This window comes from Mytilus edulis, chromosome 8, assembly GCF_963676685.1.
Source record: "Mytilus edulis chromosome 8, xbMytEdul2.2, whole genome shotgun sequence".
NCBI lineage: Eukaryota > Metazoa > Mollusca > Bivalvia > Mytilida > Mytilidae > Mytilus > Mytilus edulis.
Genome location: NC_092351.1, coordinates 72,109,918 through 72,135,959, shown reverse-complemented (window position 1 = coordinate 72,135,959; position 26,042 = coordinate 72,109,918). Strand labels below are relative to the sequence as shown.

The following is a 26,042-nucleotide window of genomic DNA, read 5'->3' as shown; positions in this document are numbered from 1 at the left end:
ACTTGAACTTTTGAAGGTATTTACTTATTCAGCTTTTATTTGGTCAATATAAGATGTTTTTTGCAGAAGTGCTAGTCCGTAATTCGGCGATTGCATCTCTTGTATACTTTCTTGCAATGTTTCTTCCTGAACGGAGAGTAGATCCACCAGGAATTTATGAGAAACCCTTCAAAGAAATGTATGATAACATTGTTGGTAAGTTTTTGAACTTGCCTATTTTTTCTCAAGATTCGAAACCATATAAGTTAAGTCCAATCGTCAATTCTCGGTCGACTCTGCTACTTTCTTGGAAGAACTGAATCGGCAATGTTTGTTTTGACGAGTGTAGATAACTCATGTTTGTGATCATAATGATGGTATACGTTAAAGATTTCGTTCTTGTTTCTTTCATAAATGATGGTCAGTGTTTTGCATGATGAAAATTGTAAATCTTCAATACGATATTGAAAAAAGATAAATTATTTTATACTGTGGATTCATTTATTTTCGTGGGTACCGGTTTTCTTGGATTGAGGAAAACTGATATTTTCGTGGATATTTAATTTCGTGGTTTTGCCAAAGTATGCATTCAAGCCAATGTAAAATTTGCAATTTGTTAAACATTTGAATTCGTGGTTAACCTGCACCCTCGAAATCCACGAAAATTGTTATCCAACAGTAAGGAATGGACAGACAGCTAACATAAAACAACATATTGTGTATCTAATATGTGGAAATTTTAAAGTTCTTCCAAACCACTGTAACTATAAATAACTATAAACCAACTTTTATCCACGATTTCAAAATAGTTCGCAAGAAACAACCTTAAAGTTTGTGAGTCATACCAGAGCGAGGGTGAAGATCACATCTTTCTTTTGAAAAATCATTAAACAAATGTTATACTATGGAAGTACTTTTATTCGTGTTACCAATTCTCGTGGTTTATGTGGATGGCTTTATCTACGACTTTGAGTATCCAACGGAATGTAACAACTGTTGTCAAAATCAAGACATGTAAAGATCCCCTATAGATTTGACTACAGTTGGGTGCAGACCAAGCATTACATGTTAACGCGTGGAAAAAGTTAACGCCGCGTTTACTCGCGTGCACTTCATGTAAACGCCGCGTTATCTCTGCGTTTACTTCAAAATTTTAGTAGACATCAAAAGTAAACGGCCGTTTATGAATAGTTTTACGCAAATTGAGAGCTCTTTAAGTCTACGCTTACTAATAGTTATGTCAATAACAATTAAAAGTGACAATATTTCTTTTTTTTATTAATATTCTAGTACTGGCCTGATAATTGAGTTTTTTTATACCTCAGGATGGATTGTTAGACATGAAAATAAAGAAATTTGCGTTTAAAATTGCAAAATTTGTTGTCACATAAAAATAAGGTGCCAATGTTTTCAATTTTGTTAGAATATATTTTGCAACGGTATTAAAAATCTGATCTTTTTGTCCATAAGGATGAATAGTTTTACACAAATTGAGAGCTCTCTAATTCTACGGTTATTAATATTTATGTCGATAGCAATACAAAGTGACAATATTTCTTTTTTTTTTATTAATATTCTTGTATTGGCTTGATAATTAAGTACTTTTCTAGCTCAGAATGGATTGTTAAAAATAAAAGTGAAGAAGTTAAAGTTTAGAATTGCAAAATTTGTTGTAACATCAACATACATGTAAGGTGTCAGTATTTTAACTTTTGTAAAAATATTATATTACAGCATTAAAATCCTGTTCTTTTGGTACATATGACGGACATTTTTACACAAATTGAGAGATCTTTAAGTCTACGGTTAATTATATGTATAACGACATCTAATAAAATTGACATTTTACGTCGTATATAAATGTTGATTTTCAAATTCAATAAACCATGAACTACGGCAAATATTTTGAAATAAGAGTATTGTCTGAAAATATTATAGATCATTTGATGTAGTCTGTTTCATTGCCTAGCTAAATCCACCGTAATGAATATTAACTGTTGTTAACATATAAATCTTTTTTTTTATGTTTTGCAGTATTTACTAATCCAAATAATTACAGAATATTTTTTTTTAACGATACTTTATTTATTTATGTATAAAAAAGTATATTTATAAGTTCTACAAATCGTAAAATACGGGAATCGTAAACGCGTGTTTTCTAAGTGCATGTACACAGGTAAAGATGTTAAATCTGTGGTAAACGCCAGTTTACTACCAACTAAGCGTACACAGAGTAATCGTGCGTTTACTCGAGTAGACAATTGAAATTTCCATTTTCATCGCGCAATTTTAGAAAACGCGCGTTTACTGGTAAACGCGAAAATTAGAGTTGACAAATAAAATATTTGCAAGCGGCGTTAACGTGCGTTTACTTTATGTTATGCTTGGTCTGCACACAACTGTACATCGATACGGGCATATAATCTAGAGAAAACATCGAATATCAACAAACGCACTATTAACTATATGCAGTGACGTAGCACCAGTGTAGCATGTACAAATTCAGACAGGATTATAATATTTATAGGATGATGAAGTGTTAATTTTATCTCCTCATAATTCTTTCACGAAAAAAAAAACATATTGGGCTTGCCTTTTTTATTATTTAATAAAAATTAATTAAAACTACATTTGTAGCATTTTTCATGCAATATGTTTTTAAGTAACATGTTAATGGGCCAATTAACACCTTTGTTGATATATAATTTGTTGTTCAATCGATTTCGGGTTAATTATTAGTGTCAAAACTTCTGATAACACGGGTGCTGCATTTAAAATGTTTACTTTATTATTTCCGTCAATCGACACGTTCTATTTTTTTTAATAAAAAGAGGACATACTGGCATTCAAATTGATGCGAAAACAAAACATGTTCAACATTCCATCCTGAGTTAACAAATCTACAGATTAATGAAACAGCCGTGAAATATTTTTTTCATAAAGTACCAAAACGGTCCATTTTGGTTGATGTGGTCGAATATATGTATTATTATGGTAATACAAACCATCCCAAAATATGAAAACTGCTGACTTTTAAATACAATTCATTATTATATATAAAACGATGAAATGCTAGAACTCGAAATTAATGTGGACAATTTTTTTTACCAATATTGCTGTCGTTTGTATTGGATGAGAGATCCTGAATACACAAATTTACAGATTTATGATACCGCTGTATAGTTTTCATAATAAAGTACAAGTATGGTCAGTTTAAGTTGATGCAGTAAAAATATTATGCCATACATATATAAAAAATATAATGACCAACCTGAGTTATGAAAACTACTGATATTTTTTTTACAGTTTAGCATTTTCAATAAAAAAGAGGAAATGGTGGCAATGTAAATTGACAATAGAAAATTGTTGTAGGCATTGTGTACCAATATTGCTGTCATATATATTATACAAGCCATCATGAGTGAGCACATTAACTGATTTAAGAAACTGCTACATAGTCATTAATAATTTTCATGATCAAGTGAAACTATAGTCAGTTTATGTTCATGCAGTAACATATGTGTGTCATGCAAAATATCCTGACGGTAAAAGCTGATGATTATTAATTACTGTACAGTGTTTTGAATAAAAAAAAGAAGTGATGGCACTCTTATTTAGATGGAAAAAAATATGGTCTTAGCATACAAAAATTGCCGTCATTTGTAATATACATTATATCCTATTTTCTGATTTATGATGTCTTCATATTAATTTGTTTTATAAATAACGGATATGGTCAGTTCTGGTTGATATGGTCACATATTTTTTGTTATCATTGTCATTCATACCGTTCTGAGAATTAGACAATATACGTTGAGTGTCTTGAAATATGAAATTGATTTGTATGAGGCTTAGAAACGGGGAAAATGCGAGGTTCTATCGAGCATTTTCCCGTTTCGTGCCGAATACAAATAAATTTTTATATTTCAAGACACTATACGTATACTGTTTTTATACTGAAATCGATAAAAAAAAATTAAAAAAAATAAACATATGTAACAAATATTGTGAAAAAAAAGGGTACCATTTTGGGCCGGGGTATTTCCCTATGAGCGTAGTCCAGGCGGTAAGACATTAAAATTTTAAGAAATAAGAAAGGGAAAATGAATTTAATTAATAACATTTGATACACATGGTATATAAATTAACAATTTGAAGAAATAACAAGTTTAAATGCATAAAAGTTTGACCATTGTTACTACACGTTGTCATGGTTGTGACGTGACGTTGTTGATGAAATACAGTAGTTCCGTTTAGTAGGCGGGGCTTATAGGTTAGTTGAGGTCATTGACGTATAAAGCTAACGTGTATACGTATAGCTTTATCTGTATAGTAAAATAGCTGATTGCAGTATAAATTACAACTACTGATTTCTACTGACGATTCAGTATTTTGGAATAAACAGAGGAAATGCTTCCACTCTAGATTGATGCAGAAACAAAATTTTAGTCATCGTGTACAAAAAGTGCTGTCATATGTACTGTTTAAACCATTCTTTAAAAAATCGAATTAGTTGATTAATGATACCACAGCATAACTTCCACTATACAATTCATGGTCAGTTTTGGTTGATGCGGTCAAATATTTTTGTCATATGTACTGTGTAATCCGTCATATAAAAACCGAATCAATTGATTAAATTATTATTATAATTATAATATAATTTTCATTATACAATACAAATATGGTCAGTTTCGGTTGATACGGTCAAACATTTTTGTTCTACCCGAGATATAAACTCTACTGATTATTTGCGATTGTTCAGCACTATGAATAAAAGAAATGATATGCTAGTACACTAAATCATCGAGGTACATTTTTTGTTGTCAATGTATACTAGTATTGCTGTCATTTTTAATATACAATACCTCATGCTATATAATTTTCATATTTTAGGGCAAATATAGTCAGTTTTGGTTGATGCAATTAAATATTTTTGTTTTACAAACCATCCCGAGATTTAATAACTTCTGTTTTTTAGTTTCGGTTCAGTTTTTCCCCCCAAAAAAGGAGAAATGGGGCACTTTGAATTAAAACCGATCATAACTCTTAGTTAAATTACACCAATTTAGATTTCTTTTATCATGTTTACTTAAAATACTCTTCATACCTTGAAATATTAGATATACTTTAGCTGTAATCAATATCGTTTTTGACTTGTTAAAAGGCAGATCAGAGAGATATTTGTATTTCAATCAAAGTTTTATGCGTACTGTATTTGTTTAAACTGCATTGTTCATTGTTGTTTGTATCAAGAAACAGAGACATGTTTGAATATATTTTTTCAATTTTATCAAATGAATGTGAATTGAGCAGATAAGCTAAACGTTAAATAGAATAGGTCTGGTTCAATCGTAGTTATCAAAGTGAAGTTACCTTACTGCAGTTCAATTCAGTAGCGGAGCTGTCTAAAGATAACTTTTCAGCCGTCATAAATGGGACAGTCTTAAGACCAAGTCTGCTTTAAAATTTTACCTTGATTTTGGTCCTAGGACCGGTTGAAGTAGTCCTAAAAATGACTAGTTATCAAGTTAACTTGCTATACAGGTTGGAACAGCACAAAACCGGTACGAATAAGTAAAATATAGATTTTGTAAATTATATTTTGTAGTAGGAGCTGGTTCTGCAGGAAGTGTTGTTGCCACTCGACTATCGGAGGATTATGCAACATCAGTTATGTTGTTGGAAGCTGGAATATCGGATTTGGAACCTGATGACGTGACCCAAATACCATCTTTATGGCCTTCCCTTATAGGTTCTGAGAAAGACTGGGGATATCTTTCAGTTCAACAAAAGTACTCCCATTTTGCTTATAAAAATGAGGTAATAATAACTTTCTGATATGAATATCTTTTACTTGAAGTTACATCATGGTGTACATTTTGACAGGTCAGCATTTAACATGTTTAAAAAAATATTGTCGCGAACTATAATCAATATAAAAACAAATAACAATTGAGTCAGGTTAAAACGGTAAAGGAAGTGAATCGACACTAGTTCAATAAAATAAGACGCATATATTTCAAAACAATGCAATAGACTAAATTAAACAGTTAAGGAGGCTCGCGGGTATAAGATTTTCAGAAAAAAATTAAACATTTATTTTTCATAACAAATTTTATTTATTACCCTGAGTAGTTGTTACTTTATCATATGGTACAAAAATCATTCCAAAAAATGAATTCGTGTTGGCCCCAGGTGACTTTAGATGTAGATATCATTGATAAAGCTCCAAATTATCTCTCTTTGGTGCAAAAATGCCATTTTTTGGCATTAAAAATGAAATATCTTTTTAAACTCGTCGGTGACCTATCATTTTAATGTTGTTTTCGAATAAGCTGTACATAAACTAAATAATTGTAAAATTTTAATTTCTGTAATTTAGTTCTTTTTTTATTTCGATATTACCGCTATTTCACCTATTAGTTCAACAGAAAAAAGGGACATTAACAAAATGTATGCTTCTTTCGAAGGCAGACTGTGAGCGTAAATGAACGGTGACCCCATTTTTTTATTTCATTTTTCTATTAAGTATAAGATAAAGTTCATTTATAGAAAAATATAGCGAAATCCTATATTAAATAAAACAATTGATTTAGACCCGCGAGCCTCCTTAATGGTAAGAGTATTTCAAGTCAAACATGTGGTTAGGAAGGAAAAGTCGTATACTACTTCGCTTTGTCAATGATATTTCCATTCACAACTGAAAAACAATTGTTGGCAAATTGCATACGATTAATTCACGTGTGTATGTTCAATTTGTCATAGTCACAATCCGGTCCTCTTTCCATCTATAGTAACATCATATAATGCGACTAAGTGTGGATTTATAATTGCAATAATTACATGTATTAACGCCACGAATGCATATAGTGAAATATACCCCTAACGGAGCACCTGTGTTTTTCTGTGGTTTTTTATGTTTGTCGTACTACATGTACACACTTTAAGTTTATTTGCAGTGTTTTATCAACTGTGTGTATCTTACCATTGAGATAAAACATGAAATAGTAGTAAATATTTCACTGATCGACGATTTATTACTTTCTACCTTTTTTTCTTTTTCATTTCTTTTTCTTTTGTTTTATGTTGCTCGGTTTCTTTTTCTTTTTTGAGTGTGTGTTTCTCATCTCGTCCGTATGCCATTGTACCGGGATGATTTGATACAATTAGTTTCTCCGAAAAGAAATTCCTTTTCTGCACGATTTAGATTCCCATTCTGTAAAATGAATTGAGACCAACTGGTAATAAATTGTTTTTGGAGATATGTCGACATACAATAACAGAATAGCACATAGTACATGAGATACAAATAATCCTAATAACAAGTTCTTGTTATCTATGTAAATGAAAGGCACATGTACTTATCCAACAGTAATATATTACAGACTGTCGAGTTATTGCCATATGTAAAAATACTTAACGTTTTTAACAGGAAAGATGCACATCCTAGTTTTACTAATTTTTTTTATTAATATAGAGGGCTTACATACCACTAGGCAAAGTGCTTGGAGGTTCATCGTCGATAAATGCACAAGTCTTTGTAAGAGGCAGTCGTAACAACTATGATCAATGGGAACACGAAGGGGCAGTCGGTTGGGGATACGACGATGTTCTGCCCTTCTTCAGAAAACTCGAAAATGCTACAGATACATCCTACAGAGACTCGAGTAGGTTATACCTCTATAGTAATAAGAATTGTATTGTAGTATTATATTTACCGAACAACAAACATACTCAAAGCCACTTAGTAGAAAACATTCAAATAACGGAAAATTGTTCTGCCTAGTTTTACCAATAAAAGGTCATTGCACACTAAGAACTTAATCTTACTGAATTGTCTATAAATATCTGAATTGTAATTCGATCTGCTATTTCATTATTTGTCTGTATTAAAATTAAGGATATATATCAAACTAAAAGAGGAAAATCATGATGTCATATAAGTTTTAATGCCGTCAAAAAAAAATTACAAGCTGTTTTGTTAGATTTTAAGAAATTTGGTCATTTGTCTCATTGGCAATCATTCCCCATCTCCTTATTTTTATCAATAAAGTAAAATTCCTTGACAGCCCAGGGTTGATATACACAAAGCATAGCCAAATTGGAGATACATTTTTTAAACTTTATTTCGGATTCAATTTTTTTTCCAAATTATTAATAGTTTTCATACTCAATCTGTTTGATTCAATGTTAAATGAACATCTGGAGTAAGCATCTATAACCTGTTATAATTGGTGAGTTTTAAATATCGCAAATGAAATGCAGCAATCTGATATCATTATTGGCAAAATGAGTCTTTTTATAAATACTCCTTCTTCGTTGGAACATACTATTTGCATGGTTTAATCAATCAGAACATATTTGAAATTATCAAAAATCGTGAATTGTAGAAATTTTTTATAACCATTTGCAGACAATTCAGTTTCAATAATATATGTGAGTTCAAATGTTTTATAGCTTTACGAGGACTTCATGGACCTATAGTAATAAAAGAGATTACTGGGAGTATTTTACAGTCATTTCATCAAACAGCGGCAATGGAAATTGGGTTTCCTACAGTAGATTGCAATAGTGATGATCCGATAGGTAGATTATTAGTTAGTATTAATTGTGCGGGTGGTTATTAACTATCATGACTACCCATAAGGGTCTTGCACGGTCGGTAGTTATTATTAAGGGCGATCAAAGAAAAACTGAGAATAAGAGTTTTCATTAAGTTGCCTATATTCAAATTTAGTTAATCTATTTTAAGATTAAACAAGTCAAAATAAAAACAAAATGAGTTAATAAATGAACTTAAGGATGTACTTAGGTGAAAGTTAAAAAGTCAGAAAAGCATTAGTTAAAGAACAAGATGAGCTAAAAATAGGCTTGGTTTGACCCGACCGGGGTTTGAACCAACGACCTTCTTTTTACAAATTATATATAGACGATGTTAATGCTACTCGAACCTTGTAAAACGTCATCGATGTTTTTGCAAATGTTTTCGACCCATGGTTTTGTCAATATACGACTATTCCTATTTCTTCATTGGAAGCTAACAAGATATTCGGCAATTATTAATTGTCAACATCACAAATAAAACAGTATGGTCGTGAGATATAGATAACATGTGCTGAGGTTTTGAATCATTTAATAAATTTGCTTCTTTCCATTAATCTGTTTTTGTATATTCATGTTTCATTAGGACTTATGACTTTTGACCTGCTTCGGTATATGTGAATTCAATTTTCGGATTTTAAATTTCAGTTTTCCTGATACGATACGAATGGGTCCAGAGTTGCGATTCGAACGCATGAAATTTTTATAGTTTTATATTTTGTATCCCATGGTATTTTAATTTGTACTTTATCGGGAACGTGTGAATACGTCATTATGTGTTACTTTAATACTGTACTTCTTACTACAAAACATGAATCATTTGTATTAATTTATTTGTTCGGATTTTTTTAATGTTTTTTTACACAAATTTGTCTGCTGGATACCAGATGTTTCCTCGTTAACCACTTGTGTCTGTTTGGGTTGCTCACACAATTTGATATGCTTAACATAACTATAAAAAAAACTGTCAGACAAGTGTGATTATCAACTAGTTATAAAACCAGGTTTAACCCGCCATTTTGTTTTTGAACAATGCATTGCGTACGCTGACCTATAGCTGTTAATTTCTGTGTCATTTAGTCTCTTGAGGAGAGCTGTTGCATTGGCAATCATACCACATCTTCTTTTTTATATTAACAAGTCAGTTTTCCAAATCGTGTCAAAGGCTATTCATGTTGATGTTTTTGTTAAATCATTTCTTTCAAGACCATTTGAGAACTAAATAATCAAAAATAATTCTTATTGGAACTGCGACATTGGTCATTGATCAACATTGGTTGAATGAATTGCAGGGCATAGGTGGGCTTAAACATAATTGACGAGTTTTCGGTAATTTACTTCGATAGCGTATTTTGTTTTCACCTTTCATCATTTTGATTCCAACGACATTGCTGAGTCTTATGCTGACGTTACGCGCGTTTGGCGTAACAAATTATTGACCTGGTATCTTTTGATGAAGTTTTGCATCGCATCACCAGTCCAATCGTCAGCAATGATCAGCAATGTATGTTGACATGCACAATCGGTGATTTGGTCGTTGATTTTATACATTTTATGTAACTTTATAAGATTTTTGAATACTTCATTTCGATTGTAAATATAAAAAAGAAGATGTGGTATGATTGCCAATAAGACAACTATCCACAAAAGACCAAAATGACACAGACATTAACAACTGTAGGTCACCGCACGGCCTTCAACAATGAGCAAAGCCAATACCGCATAGTCAGCTATAATAGGCCCCGATAAGACAATGTAAAACAATTCAAACGAGAAAACTAATGGCCTTATTTATGTAAAAAAAAATGAACGAAAAACAAATATGTAACACATAAACAAACGACAACCACTGAATTACAGGCTCCTGACTTGGGACAGGCACATACATAAATAATGTGGCGGGGTTAAACATGTTAGCGGGATCACAACCCTCCCCTAACCTGGGACAGTGGTATAACAGTACAACATAAGAACGAACTATAAAAATCAGTTGAAAAAGGCTTAACTCATCAGATAGACAAAAATACAAGTGGACGTGGCCAGGTACTTATACATCCCAACACAAACAGACGCAATGAACAGATCTGAGAGTACTCGCAGTTGTTTATTATTTACGTTGGAATAGCACTATATTTATGAGAGGTCAAAAATGGCTACAATTCTATGCAGACTACGAATTTCGAAACAGAGACAGTATATTAACAATACAATATCAAAGTGACATAAATGTGGACACTAGCGTAAAGTTGTTATCCTGAAATACTTTTAATTTTTACCTCTCAATCACTATTAGAGCAGTAATTTTGGTGGCAGTTTCTTAATAGCAATGCAAATTTAAAAGTGTTACGTTTAATATCCTGTTAATCTGATTAAAACAAAAATTAGCACATAATGACTTTTTCCAAAAAATTAAAATTGGAAAACATATATCATATTTTTAGATTTAGGTGTTGTTTCGCTTCTGGCTTTTCAACTTTTCCTACATATTTGTGTTTATGGTCTTTTACTCAGCCTAAAAAGCAAGAAACAGCCCGTTTGTTTTACATCAAATATTTTAGGTTTCTGTAAAAGTCAGATGAATGTTAAAGACGGCAAACGTTGCAGTACATCGACCTGTTACCTTAGGCCAGCCTTAGAAAGACGGAACTTACAAGTCAGTTTGCGATCTCGTGTAACAAAAGTAATGAGTTTTAATATGTTTTACTTTAAAGAACGTCTATGACCATGCTCAACTCTTAGTTGTCTAATATCAAAGTCGGAAAAATGAAGAGTTAGCGAATATAAAGAAGAGAGACAATTCATTATTGTCCTTAGTAAATATTATGTATTAGAATTACAGTACAATCGGTTGAATACTGGATTTATCTCTTGCTTCCATTTCATAGGAAAACACAAGGTTTTAAAGAAAACACACCAGTAGCATTGAAACGATCTCAGGTAGAAAATTAAGAAAAATTCATTGTTTTTGATACATTTTTTCCTGACCATTTAAGCTATGTTTTTAACACCCAGTCTTTGATAAAACCATGCAAAATGCCTATAAGTGGGTCCACATGACATGTCAACCAAACGAAATGAAATTTTGCACACATGTTATGATAGTCAAGAGAAAAAAAAATTCTAACTTTAAAATTTTATTTTAAAGTATTTTTAGATTTTACAGCGCCATCTACTGGAAATGCCCGAATTTCCAAAAAAATCTATAAAAATATCATAATTTTGTTTCTCTGAATATGCTAGATAAGGTTATGTTTAACTGGTATTTGAAATAATTTTTATAACAAGCATCATTCGTCCTTCGAAACTTGGCAAAATGTTAAAGCTTGAGTATAGCTAAATTTTGGGGCTGAGGGGTCCAAAAAGGGTATTTTGGGCATATTTTGGATACTTGGTAAAAAGATCAACAAAAGGACATGAAATCTCTTAAATTACTTTGATTTTTTAAATGTTTTAAACATTTCTATAAAGGTTTACATGTGTACTACAAGTTTTATGATTTTTGAGCTGCGGTCTATTACACCATTACCATGGCAACCGATTGAAAATGGGTCATTTTCATATATTTTTCACAATAATCTGTGTATTTTATAATGAAAACTTATTTATCTTTTGACACTATCTCATGATATTTGTCATGAAGGTGTATTACAATAAGACAGTATATCTCATAAAATGAAAACTGCCAATTGACCTTGACCTTTGACCTCAAGGTAAAAATATTTGATTTTTTTCCCGTTTTTTTTTACTTGAGCACACATTTTTCTCTTCCTTGAAGATTTTTTTAATACTTGACACACATGTCAGCACCAAAATATGATTTGATGTGTACCATGGATAATGACCTTGATATTTCACCTTCAAGGTCAAATAAAAGGTCAAGGTCAAATAGATAATTCTATATGTCAGCCTAAAACAATTATGTCTTGCCATGTCAATATGAAAAAAGTGTACTGACTGCTTATGAGACAACTATCCATCACAGTTAAAATGTTGTGGTAGTAAGCAATTTTATTTCATAGGCCACAGAACGGGCAAGACCTTTGCAGTACAGCTAAGGGTTTTTTTCCCTGGGGTCATGTCCCGCTCCCTCATATAATGATGTTGCTATTTAGATTTATCTTTTAAAAAAAGTTCAGAAACCCATCTGTAACCCATATTTAATTTTAATTGCCTTTCTATTTCATCATGGGGATCATGCCCTGCCCCCTACAAACAATTGATTGTTAAATATGTTCATAGTCCTACCTTAAATCATATATATACATATTCAATCAGACTTTAGAGTACACCAATGATGCTTTTGCTTGAGTTCGCGCCCCTTATAAACACTGTTCAGATACCCACCTATACACTTTATACTTAAATGAATATATCATGACTACACCAATTAAGTGTATCATAAATTATGTTCCTCATGTCCCTAACCCCTCGATTCATAAATTGTTAAATTTATTGGAAACAGTGCATATTTCCACTCACGCACCATATATTTCTATTGCAATTGAAGTCTTTTTTAACAAGAGTGGCTTCTACAGGGGAGACATTAGTTTCGATTAACTAAAACAGTTCTAACGAGTTGTAGTTAAATTTAAAAAAAAAATCGTAGAATTTTAGCTTAATGCAGAAACTTGAAATACTGCAAATTCAGAATTTAATGTTTGTAATAATATTATAATTGCATATTCATGGTGACTTTCAAAAATGTGAGATAAATCAAAGCAATTAAAAATCATACTGTAACAGGATAGTGTACAAAAATGAAAATGCAACTTTGGTTATGTATCGTTACCATAAATTACTTAAAACCTTGACTAAATTTTTCCATAAAGATTTGGTTTTTAAGTTTGGTTGTACCTGTAGAAAACTTATTTCAAACGGGATAGCATATCCTCATTTTTTTACGGAATGTTGTTAACCTTGCCCGGAAATTTAAAATGATCCATGTAAACTTATCACTCCTTTAAATAAACTTATTCTAAAAGGTTACCAATTCAACACTGTAATCAGATCATTGAATATTGTTTTTATTGGTATAAATATTGATTTTGTTATCAGTAAATTAAAATCAAACTAAATATTACTAGTATGTTATACATAATATTACAAATTCATGGATCTACAATCTGTCGATACCTGTAACTTGGCATTGCACAAGGTCATGTTTTTCTCTGGCTATTTATGACGTCTTTACACTAAATCCATTTCAGCTTGAATGTGTACAGATTGATAGTTTAGTCTTAGATGCATGATTTTTTTTATTAGTTGTTAGGTAGCAACCATTTGATTTTCTGGGGGGGGGGGCTATGGTTTTTTTGGGAAAAAAAAGTTTGTTTCCAGTTTTTGGAGAAAAAAATAATTTGTTTTTGATTCTGAAAAAAAAAATGTTTGTTTCACCCTCAGCTGCCACTATATATAATGCTAAAATTGAAAGAAAAAAATTGTTTTCGACTTGTTTAAAAAAAATATTGTTTTTCGCCGTAGGCGGAAAAAAAAATTGTCCGGAAAAAAAAAACCCCATAGCGCCCCCCCCCCCCCCCCCCCCCCCCCCCCGAAAATCAAATGTTTGCTGCCTTAGTGGCTTTGAACTAGCTGTCAGATAACTGGGAGTACTCTCAGAACTGTTCCTAGTGTCTTTTTGTTGTCGGGATGTACAAGTATCCGGCCACTTCCACTTGTATTTTTGTCCATCTGATGAGTAAATAGATATAGGATATTTGCCTGTCCCAAGTCAGGAGCCTGTAATTCAGTGGTTGTCGTTTGTTTATGTGTAACATATTTGTTTTTCGTTAATTTTTTTCTATATAAATAAGGCTGTTAGCTTTCTCGTTTGGATTATTTTACATTGTCTTATCGGGGCCTATTATAGCTGACTATGCGGTATGGGCTTTGCTCATTGTCGAAGTCCGTACGGTGACCTATAGTTGTTAATGTCTGTGTCATTTTGGTCTTTTGTGGATAGTTGTCTCATTGGCAATCATTCCACATCTTCTTTTTTATATTTAACAGTCTTAGGCCATATAGAGCTAACTACATGGTGTCGGGTTTCCCAGTTTGTTTCAGATCGTGTAGCGACCTATGGGTGTACATTTTTTTTGGCTGGTTAACTTCTGAGATAAAATGTTGTTAAAAGAGGGACGAAAGATACCAAAGGGACAGTCAAACTCATAAATCTAAAACAAACTGACAACGCCATGGCTAAAAATGAAAAAGACAAACAGAAAAACAATAGTACACATGACACAACATAGAAAACTAAAGAATAAACAACACGAACCCCAAGTATCCTTGACATATAACCAATATCTATTCTTGTTGTCCCCCTCAGCATCATATTGCAGCTTGGGATATATAAATGCTGTTATTTCGTCTGTCCAAGCATCAGTTCGTATTGTAAAGTATCTAGTATAATAAATCGTTATCTAATTTTGATAAAATTAATGCCATGGCTTTCTAAAGATAAATGATCATGGCTGAAGATGAGCCCAGTTTAAACAATTAGAAGTTGGGGTAACATTGAAAATCGGTTGTTTTATTCATATTGCAATTATTTTTGACTTTATAGAAGGTCTCTATAGTCAGTTTGTTAGATTTCTCAAATATAAACTAAGAAAACAATGAAGATTTGATAAACAAAGGCTGTGTTTTAAAAGTTCCCAAGAAAAGGTAAAAATTCTTGAAAAAATGAAAAAGAACTTATTATAATACCACATCTTCTTACTTTTATATTGTATGCCTTTTTTACGACTGCAAACAATTTTTGGGATTGTATAATGATATGATGTCGTCGTCTGCGTCATCGTCCGAAAACACATTGGTTTGAGTGAATGGATCTCTTTAATTTTTTTAAGAAAGGTTCAATACCACAAAAGGAAGGTAGGTATCGATTTTAGGGATGATGGTCCCAACCGTTTAGGAATAAGGGGCCACAAAGGGTCCGAAAACAACATGTTTCTAGTTTCAGGATAATTACTTGTGTAGTAGTATTTCTATTGCTCTGAAATTGTACAACAAATTGGGATTTATTTTAGGGGTTATGAGGCCAAGAGTTTAGGAATAAAGGGACCAAAAACAAGCATTTATCTAGTTTCCAGACAATTACTTGTGTGTTAGTGTATAGATTTCTCTGACATTGTACCACAAGGTTCCGTATAACATAGGGAAGGCTAGAATTGAGATTGGGGTTAATAACCCCAAATGGAGGAATTAGGGTCTAAAAAGGGCCAAAAACAAGCATTTTTTTTTGGTTTCTAGACAATTACTTCTGTTAAAGTGTATGGATCTCTCTGGAAAGTACTACTAGAGTCCGTCATACAAAGGAGAAGTTGGGATTGTGTTTTGGGGTTGTTGCTCCAAGAGGGTTTCAAAAATGTAAATTCATTGAATGTTCGACATCAGCGGTCGTATCAGGCTGTGCTCAGTGAATTATTTTATATAAGCAAAGTGGCAAAAAACTGAAAAAGACCTTGTGATGACGGCTATGTCCGTGTCAGTGTAAGAGTGTAATTTTGACATAAAAAATCTATAAAAAATCTATAAAGTATTTTCTAAATATAAAAAAGAAGATGTGGTATGATTGCCAATGTGACAACTATCCACAAAAGACCAAAATGACACAGACATTAACAACTATAGGTCACCGTACGGCCTTCAACAATGAGCAAAGCCCATACCGCATAGTGAGCTATAAAAGGCCCCAATAAGACAATGTAAAACAATTCAAACGAGAAAACTAACGGCCTTATTTATGTAAAAAAAATAAGTTTGCTTCAGACATTATCTCTTAACCATAAAAAAAACCTTAACATTAACAAGCTCTGTCTAAATTTCATAAAATCTTAGTTTGACAAAGTTATTGGTGTCTTAAAAAAGAACTAAATGTTGACACCGCTGCAATTAACAAAAGAATATAGGATCGCTATGTCTCACTTTTGCAATATAAATAGTGCAGTATCAATATAAATTATCAGCATGACAAGATGTAAAAACAATTCAATGGCTAAACTTGCCAGTTTACTTCATATTGGTGTTATTGTCCTTCAATGGTGGTTTTAAACATTTTTTTATTATTTGGAAATGGAATAAACTGTAATAGTTTAATATATAAGTATATAGAAACTATAGGGGTAAAAATCAAAGGACTACAAAAAAGTCTGCATGACTCAAATCGTCAGACGACTTATAGCCTTATAATGAAGATTTTTAACCTTTTTTTTTTAATTTTTGCCTAGTATCTTGAAAACTTCAATCTAAGGATGTCAATCTTAAAAAGCAAGAAAAAATTGTTTTATAATTATTTCATAATAAGAAACATTTAAATACATGAGATGATTTTATAATGATGAGTTAACTCTAGTAAAAGTACGACAGCACCCATTAGTTCAGAAGTCTGTTTTTATAATTTTGGATTTCTTTGTATTATCCAATTCGTCATATAAAAATCATTGTTAATTTGACTATATTTTTTTTGGTATTTACACCTTGTTAAATTATTTCTCTTTTCGTTTTAAAATAATCTGTAAAACTATATGGATATACAGATTATTATTCTATAAATGTTTGTTATCATTTAACAACTGCAATTTTTTTCATTTCTCAACAGAATCGTACAAAAATCCTGATTGTTTTAGTCTACACATTTTCTTATTACACCTTTGTAGGCTTTGTTTTATATTTATCTTTATGAAAAGAAAGGAAGTATTGAAACGCTTAAGATTTATCAAGAGAAGAACACTAAATTTGAAGAAAAATCAATTTTTTTTTCTTCAGATTTTTGAAAATGCATTTTTTCTCAAAATTACCTCCCTTTGTACCATAAATAATCAATATTTATGTCATTATTTATTTTGATTGTATTGTCTTCATTGTTAGTTTAAATTACATTGTTAGGAATAATAGTGGTTTAGATAAAAAAAAAAAATACATTCACAAAATTGTCTACGAATTGAGATATTAATAAATTAATAAACAAGAGCCCACCCTTCGTATATGCTTTAAACATGTTAAAATGTCTCTTAATATAACCAAATAGATATATACTTTTATGTTTAATGTACCGAGAATTGGTAAGTTTGAAAAAAGTTATTTCAAGTTTTTTTTAAATCATTTTGACTGGATTATCTCCCTTTGTACCATATAAATTCAATATATATGGCACCATAAATTGTAATTGAACTATGGTCATTGCTACTTTGAATTAATTTGTCAATAATTATACTGCTTTTGAAAAAGAAACACTTACATTCCCAAAACTATCCATAAAATACTAGTTTAAATTCATTGATTTATAGAGAGAAAATGTAAATTTAGGCATTTTTTGAGAAGAATTCTACAAAGTACTTGAAAGAGACCCCAGCATGTGTATTAGCTAAAATGCATAATTAAGTATTCCAATTGATAAAACAAAGTGAGTTATCTTAATATTTTTAATGGACCAAAGGCTGGATAGCTTTTAAAATATGTACTTTTTATGATTTTCTGAAAATATTTTTTAATGGATTATCTCCCTTGTAATAATCAACAAACTGTTTCTTGAAAAATGTATGTACTAATGAGTTTTTAAAGCTTTAACACTTGATTATTCAATAAATCATCATCCTCTAGCTCGTTTTTTTCGCTTTTATAAGTTTCAGGGTGTTGAAATTGGTCAATTTCATAGAAAAATACTGTCTTAAACATGGGAAAACTGGTTCCCGGTACATTACAGCATCTCCAAGCTGAAAGTCATGGAAACCAGATAAAATATTTTTGATATGAACTTCTTTCATAATGTTGTTTAAGCACACACAGTTTCAATCGAATCTGATGAACCCCCTTGTGGACTGTTTTGCATGGTTTTATGGGAGACTGGGTGTTAAAAACAAGTTACCTTGTACTTACAAAATTTATGATGTGTTAAATGTTTCCTATAAATGCTTGATAACTTTTAACGGCAACGACAGAGCATAACCCGGTTATACATACGTATACTTTATAATTTGACTTAGAGTATTACTCTATGTATAATTTTGTAAGTAATTCATAGCACTTGAATATGTCGCCAAGAATGAATGACATCAGTGTGAACATGACAACTTTACAATACAAATGACTATGTATCTAATACTAAATTAGAAGGTTAAAGTGCATCCTTAAACTTAAGAATTATCTTTGTTTTCATTAACAATAATTGTACTAAATTAAGTTTCAAATCCCATTGTGTAACTTTCCTGCTTATAGATAAAAACTAAACATTTATCTATTATCTTTGACATACAGGTTTTAATTAGGAATAACAAAGCTGTTGGAGTTGAATTTGCAAAAGATGGAAAGAGACGACGGGCATTTGCAAAACATGAAGTTATTCTTTCAGCTGGAGTTATAGGCTCTGCTAAGATTTTAATGCTCTCAGGAATCGGCCCTTGCAAACATCTTCAACAAATGAAGGTAACATAAACAAAATATTTTCACGTTTTTACAAATAAGTCTTATTTTTATGATGATTTCGCACATTTGTTAGTTTTTTTGCAAAAATTCTTATGTTTTTTAATATTGTTGAAAGAGTGAGGTCCAAAGAAGAAATTGAAATAAATGACACTCACCATTTTTCCTTCAAATTGTGTTAGATTTAAACAAGTCTGAATCGAAGTAAACTACAGCTTACTTATGTTCAGATAACATTCCATTTTAATCTTAAATGCATATATATTGCTTTAAACTATCCTTTGGTTATGTGTGTCGTCTGCTTGCTGTATCATTGATGCTTACTCTACACCTTTATTGATTTGTAGTTCATTTGTTCTTAAATGACTATGTTTTATCAAAACACGAGTAAATATATACACTACTCCGAAATTTAAAAAGTGGCCAACAGTGTTTCAGTTAAATGTGCTTATTCAAACAAAACAAAAAGAAAAGAATTGAAATGTTTCTTAAATCCAATACAATAGCTAATTTGAGAAAATTTGCCCAAAATAACCGTGTTTCTACTTAAGGATGTTCGCTTGTCATGTTTTGGAATTATTGTCAGATTTTCGGAATCCTCTGGTTTTATCCATTTGAATGCCTTAAAAAAATTTGCCCATTGACATTCATTTTTCTTTTTATAAATCTTTTACATGTATAATAATAAGGCTTCTGTAAAAGTCTAATAAAATCCTTGTTATTTTTTGATATTTGTATGAGCACTTAAACTTTTTTTTCAATAATAAAGCTATGAAAAGTCAAGAGACGATATTTTCCAGCCAAATTTTCAATGACTAATATCTCGAAAACAAGCACATTGACCTATTATTTGTTTTTGCTCTTTTGGTTCCTTTAATGATCCCTTATCAATATTTACTAGTTATGAAAAGCTTGTTATTTTGATATTGAGAAGAGAACCTACTTAATATACATATGCATATATTGATAATAGTAGTTTATCGATGTGCATATCTCATAAATCGATGTAGATAACAAAATCTAACGTCATGAGCTCCTCAAAATCAGAGAGCCACAAACGTAGATAATGGAGCGTTTTCTGCTATGCATGAGGTAATGTCAAAATATAAGCGACGAATTAGCTATTACAGTAGGCTAAATGTTCTGCTCAAATTATATCAAAGATGAGATATATTTTCTTTTATAGATACCATTAAAAGTTGATCTCCCCGTTGGACAGAATTTGTATGATCACTTGAGGTTCGCTGTTCAATACAATATCACTGCACCGTTAAATTTTAACAGTAAAAAGGCGGCAGAACCGGAAAGAATTCTCGATTATATTTTTCAACAGAGAAGGCAAGTAACGCAACTTGACATTCAATCACTTATTCGGTTTCAATGTTTCATAATTATGTTTTTGGTCTTTTTTTATCACGTAAAATTTTCTCTAAGAAAAGCTTTATATATTGTGTAAAGTAAAATTAAAAATACCGCCATGCATTTTGTTTAATCAAAGTTTACAAGGTGGTCTATACAGTTTTTTTAAAAAGATAATATTTGGTACATGCGTTTTTCATTTACATAAGACCAATCGATAATGCTCGAGTAACAAACATTTCAATAGACAAAATACAAATAAAAACCTTAAATGCAATTGCCTTTCACCTTATAACGGTCTATGTAAAACATTTTTTTTATCACATGACTACGCATAATAAACACATGAAAAAGGAAAGGAATAAGAATTCAGCGAATTATAAACTCGTCTATATCAATTACTTAATTTGTATTTGTAGGATTTTTTTCAAGAAACGGTGGTGAAGGATTAATTCTTCAAAAAATCAATCCGCTATATACAAGAGGTCCACAAATTGAACTTCTGTTCACTAACAATGCGTATGAAGAGGGTTTGGTTCTTGATTCATATCTGGCATTAAAAAGAGAAGTATATAAAAAGAAGTTTCAATTTAGATTGAGTATCTTTTTGAACATTTTCTTCTTGAGCATTATACATGCTATATTTGTGTTAAATAGGTCAATGAGTAATTCTTAACGATGCATGTCAATAAAGACAGGGTTATTACCATGTTATCTGAAATATATAACAGAGCAAATGAAGTTTAACATATACTTTATATGTAAAGGAGACCAACAATTTTACTATGAATATAAATAAGTCAATTAAGGGATTTATTACGTTTTTGAGATACACGGATGAAATAAATTGATACAGTGCTTATTTATCTTAATAATAATTACTTAAACATTGATGAATGAACATATCATTTCAAGACTCTTATATACTAGTATATGTAAATATTATGTTTTGGTGACTAATTAATTAGGAGCAACTAATAAATTAAAAGCGACTAATAAATGAGGGGCGACTTATAAATTAGGGGCGTCTAAACATAACTTCGTAATGCGTATACGATAAATGAATAGTACACTACATTTGCAATTTGGTCCTTCCACGGACCTATTGATTTTGTTCTGATTATATTATTTTTCTTCCGCCACTTTTATTTCTTGCAAGAAGCTTTTGTTTCGTTAGATGTCTATTCTACATTTGGTATACGATATAAAACAGATTATTCAATTTTGAAACTGACACCGTTTAACCAAACATTTTTCTTGTACGAGTTATCTTCCCGAACTAGTTTTACTTGTTATTTCTATTTCGCAACCGTAAAGTAAAGCCACAATATTGCTCATTACATAATCAGAGTATCAAAAATAATTTTGACCAAAACAGTCCGGAGACTTCACATGAGAGTTATTCCCTCTTATAAGTGATATGTATTTGTTACCGAAAAAAACATAAGTGAAAGGACTTTGGGTCTTTTAATTTGAGGTCCTTGGTCAACCACTAAAAATGATGGTAAGGTCAAAGGTCGTCTTTCAAATTTTGATTTTAGCTTTGGCTTATTATCACTTGTCCTCAGATACTGTATAAAATATGTAAAACAACACGTTAACAATTTCATGCGTCCGAATCGCTTTTCTGATAAGATATTGATAACATATTTTCACTTAACTGTTACTTTCGACATGTCGTAACATATATCTTTTGTTTAAACATGAGTGTTGACATTAAATGGGAGTTTTTCTCACTGCATATGTTTAAAATAAGCTGTATTTTCATTTAATATATCAAACATATATAGTAGAGACCTTAACATGTACGTCAGGATCAAAGGTAAATTTGACGTTCCAGAGTCTGATCTTTGCTTTAAATTCATATTTATTAACGACAAAGCTATAGGGTCTTTTGCACTAGGGTGGTAGACTATGTTAGATATACTGATATCAATTTGAAATGATCAGCAGGAAGTAGCAATTTGTTGATATCATTTAAAAGGACCAAAACAATATAGTTTTGTAGTCAGCATTACGTAACCCATAACGTGATTCGGGGGGAAGGGGGGTGTTAACTGCAGTAAGAACTTATTAACTTAGAAAAAGCCTATAGAAACTTATTGTTTTGAAATTAGCGTAAGTAAGTTATTGTATGACACCGTTAGTGACTTTGATTTTACCGGAAGTGGCTTATTATCTTCCTTGGTTATTCAAAATTGTTTTAAACATTGTATTGTCGGTCTCAATGTTATATAAGCTATCGTCTTACGCCTGAAAAAACTATTGCTTATCAAAATTTTCGTATCTTAAGTAAATTATTCTGAAAAGACCTGAATTTGTTCTCTGAACAATTATTCTTAATTGCTGATTGAATTTAGTTAAATATGATTTGTCTAAACATTCAATTTTATCAAAAATATGTTATTGCGCTTAAAAGATTTAAGGCAGGAAGTTAATAATAACACAACACACATTACAGTAGTTTTTTTGACACACGGTAATTACTTCATACCTATATTAAATTTCAGATTGTAAAAGAACATTTAAAACGTGTTGATCCAAATAGTTTCATAGTGAGCATGATCTTATTACAACCAAGAAGTAAAGGTTATTTGTGGCTATCGGGAAAATCACCGTTTAGTTCTCCTTTTATAGATCCACGATATCTTTCTCACCCAGAGGACATTGAGGACTTTGTTAGGGGTATGAATAATTATATAACAACTATGCTATAACCACTTGATATAAAAAGTAAAATAACAATGCCGAACTCTGAGGAAAATTCAAAACGAGAAGTCCCTAATCAAATGGCAAATCGAACACATCGAACGAATGGATAACAACTGTCATATTCCGGACTCAGTAAAGGTATCTTATTATATAGAAAATTGTGGATTAAACCTGGTTTTATAGACAACTAAACCCCTCACTTGTATGACAGTCGCATAAAATCTCATTATATTGACAACGATGTGTGAACAACACAAACAGACATAATAGGTAAAAATGTCAAAAATAAGATTACAGCAGTAAACATTGTGTTATGATCTTAATCACTATAAAAACAAACAAATATGTCAACAAAGAAACGCAAACAGGGATACAGACACAGCACACCAGCAAAAAAGAAAGTCAATAATAAAAAAAATACATCATAGCACAACAACACAATGACAGGATGCACAAGTATCGAGCCACGTCATATGGAAATTAACACAAATAGACTAAACAGTAGAACGGACAGTATTTTTCGAAATGTACTTGTCGAAAGTTACGAGTATTGCAAAAATTGTGAGAATCTCTCTTTGAATTGTTTTTTTTTAATTAAGTTGTTGTTTACTTAATTATTCCTTTTTTGAAAGCAGTCCAGATTCCTTTTTAATTAGTTTTCACTTGTCAATAATCAAAATGCGTACGCTTATTTCTTAGTAAATTTTTACAAAATTCTGTAAAAACGATTAAATTATCACAAATACTGTTTTATTGGAGAAAACATATTTAACAAAAACACTAAAACAACTTACTATCAATGGGAAATTTCATATTATGTATATCTCACGTTATGGTATTGAATATAAATAAACTCATCATAGATAAACACGTTAAAATATAATTTCAGGCATTCGATTTATGCGTTTGTTAGAACAAACTGAAGCATGGAAATCTATTGGGGCCACTTTGGTAAGGCATGATGTACCTGGACATTGTAGTGAACAAATCTATGATTCTGATAATTACTGGAGGTGTATTGGACGACATTTTCTATCAACGGCATATCACTTTGTAGGCACATGTAGAATGGGGTCAGTTAATGACCCTTCGGTTGTAGTAGATTCAAGATTAAGGTATTGTTATACTTAATGAGAGATTGAATTTCACAACATATTTTGCTTTCATAGCTCAAAATATTTGCGACTGTCTTTTTAATATTACTATTTATAAAATATTGTTATTGTTAGCAACAAATTAATCATAAAGGAAATCAAGATGGCAACGCCACTGTTTGGACTTTTTAATCTAAAGATTAGAAATTCTATCCTTGAGATATTCAGAAAATTTTCGTCTGCCAGATTTTTGTACATTGATGCTTTGTATTTTCTGTAAGTTGCTTGCGCTTTAAACAAAACCTAAAACACTGCATGAAAATAGCCTCAATTTAAGATATTGTCATGCATATGAATATATAAGCCAATGCTTTACCAAACAAAAGATTTTGTTAAAAGGTGGCATATACAAAGATGTTAAGGTATACTGACTTTTAAACTGGTTAGAGGCTTTGCACATATAAAATTCTCTATAAACAATCTTTGTGTAAAATGGTCATTTTACGTCAAATATGCCAATCTAATAAAACAAGATCACATACAATATCATAAACTCCATGTATGTCCCTGTATGGTCAGCATATATTTACCTATCTATATATCAGTATAGATAACATAGTTTTGAACGGATTGGATATTTAATTCTTTTGGAATTCCCAGAGCATGACAATTGTTCATATACTACTTTCTGGTTCATATACTTCATTTATTGTGAATTCAGTTATGCACATATCGTTGATGTAACGAATAAATCACTGCTTTATATATGTTGTAGATGCATTTGTGAATAATTTAATTGTGAATGTAACACGTTTTCTGGTTGGCTGAACGTTTTTTGTCTATCAACTCACATACATAACGTGTGACCGTGGCGTCACCAAAGTTTTTTTCAGATATTTTTCTTTAGATATGTTGTAGATGCATTTGTGAATAATTTAATTGTGGATGTAACACGTTTTCTGGTTGGCTGAACGTTTTTTGTCTATCAACTCACATACATAACGTGTGACCGTGACGTCACCAACGTTTGTTTCATGATTTATTCCTTAAACATGGAATTTAGGATTAAATCATCAGGACTGACTGTAACATTTTTTCCTGTCTATTCGAAATAACCTTAAAAAAATGTAAACACTTTCAATGCACAACAGTTTCGATTTTATTTCTTCATAGACAGTCATTCCTTAATTTTACAAATCATCATACTCTTGTCTAACAGGGTTATTGGTATCAAGAACCTAAGAGTGGCAGATGCATCCGTAATGAGATATCTTCCTTCAGGTCATACAAACGCACCAGCCATGATGATTGGGGAGAAAGCTGCAGAGATGATCAGACGTGACAGAACTCACAGATATAACATCTTAACCCGTATTGACTCAATAAAATATTTTATGGATTGAATCGTTAAAATAATTTGATGTCTTGATAAAATATGTTGTAGCGAAAAAGAATAAAGAAATTTGAATTGAAGGTGTTCTTTCTGAATTTTAATCTGGTAAGATGGTTTTCTCTTGACAGCGGGTAAAATTATACCACATATATAGATAAGGCGTTCATTTATAGTAAATTTGTATTGTTGTCAGTTGTTTTATTGCGTCATTTGAAAATCAACACTCTGAATGCTAGAAAACATTGTACACATAGATAAATCGTTTTTTTCGTTTTGGTAGTGTGAATATGTTACATATCATTCTAAATTCAGTCTTAATTAAAGTCTACCTGTGTTTGTATAAACACATTTGTTCGCATCACACAGTTGTCAAGTCAATTCCAATACACCCTTAAAAAATGGACTAGATATAGTTCTGAAGCTTATCCAGAATTGCAGCAAAGTACATGTTTATTGTTGAAAATATTCCTATACTAAGATCC

The 26,042-nt window shown here is 31.1% G+C and overlaps 2 protein-coding genes across 2 annotated transcripts; both read left to right on the top strand.

Moving 5' to 3' along the window:
* The first annotated feature begins 53 nt into the window (after window positions 1-53).
* Window positions 54-20,767, top strand: LOC139484319 (uncharacterized GMC-type oxidoreductase Mb1310-like). The gene is made up of 8 exons (XM_071268056.1): window positions 54-195; window positions 5,591-5,802; window positions 7,460-7,649; window positions 8,440-8,568; window positions 11,142-11,263; window positions 18,838-19,005; window positions 20,189-20,340; window positions 20,716-20,767. The coding sequence occupies exons 1-8, from the start codon at window positions 54-56 to the stop codon at window positions 20,765-20,767; spliced, it is 1,167 nt and encodes a 388-aa protein (XP_071124157.1).
* A 19-nt stretch (window positions 20,768-20,786) lies between these two features.
* LOC139486215 (glucose dehydrogenase [FAD, quinone]-like) lies at window positions 20,787-25,640 on the top strand. Its single transcript, XM_071271009.1, has 4 exons — window positions 20,787-20,929; window positions 22,872-23,046; window positions 23,963-24,188; window positions 25,387-25,640. The coding sequence occupies exons 2-4, from the start codon at window positions 22,923-22,925 to the stop codon at window positions 25,568-25,570; spliced, it is 534 nt and encodes a 177-aa protein (XP_071127110.1). The 5' UTR covers window positions 20,787-20,929; window positions 22,872-22,922; the 3' UTR covers window positions 25,571-25,640.
* The last annotated feature ends 402 nt before the right edge of the window (window positions 25,641-26,042 follow it).

Bases quoted from the DNA above. Each gene is read 5' to 3' on its own strand.
- LOC139484319 (XM_071268056.1), top strand. From the start codon at position 54: ATGTTTTTTGCAGAAGTGCTAGTCCGTAATTCGGCGATTGCATCTCTT. The intron at 7,650-8,439 runs GTAGGTTATACC...AATGTTTTATAG, and splicing joins TACATCCTACAGAGACTCGA to CTTTACGAGGACTTCATGGA. The intron at 19,006-20,188 runs GTAACATAAACA...TTTCTTTTATAG, and splicing joins AACATCTTCAACAAATGAAG to ATACCATTAAAAGTTGATCT.
- LOC139486215 (XM_071271009.1), top strand. From the start codon at position 22,923: ATGATCTTATTACAACCAAGAAGTAAAGGTTATTTGTGGCTATCGGGA. The intron at 23,047-23,962 runs GTATGAATAATT...ATATAATTTCAG, and splicing joins CATTGAGGACTTTGTTAGGG to GCATTCGATTTATGCGTTTG. The intron at 24,189-25,386 runs GTATTGTTATAC...CTTGTCTAACAG, and splicing joins GTAGTAGATTCAAGATTAAG to GGTTATTGGTATCAAGAACC.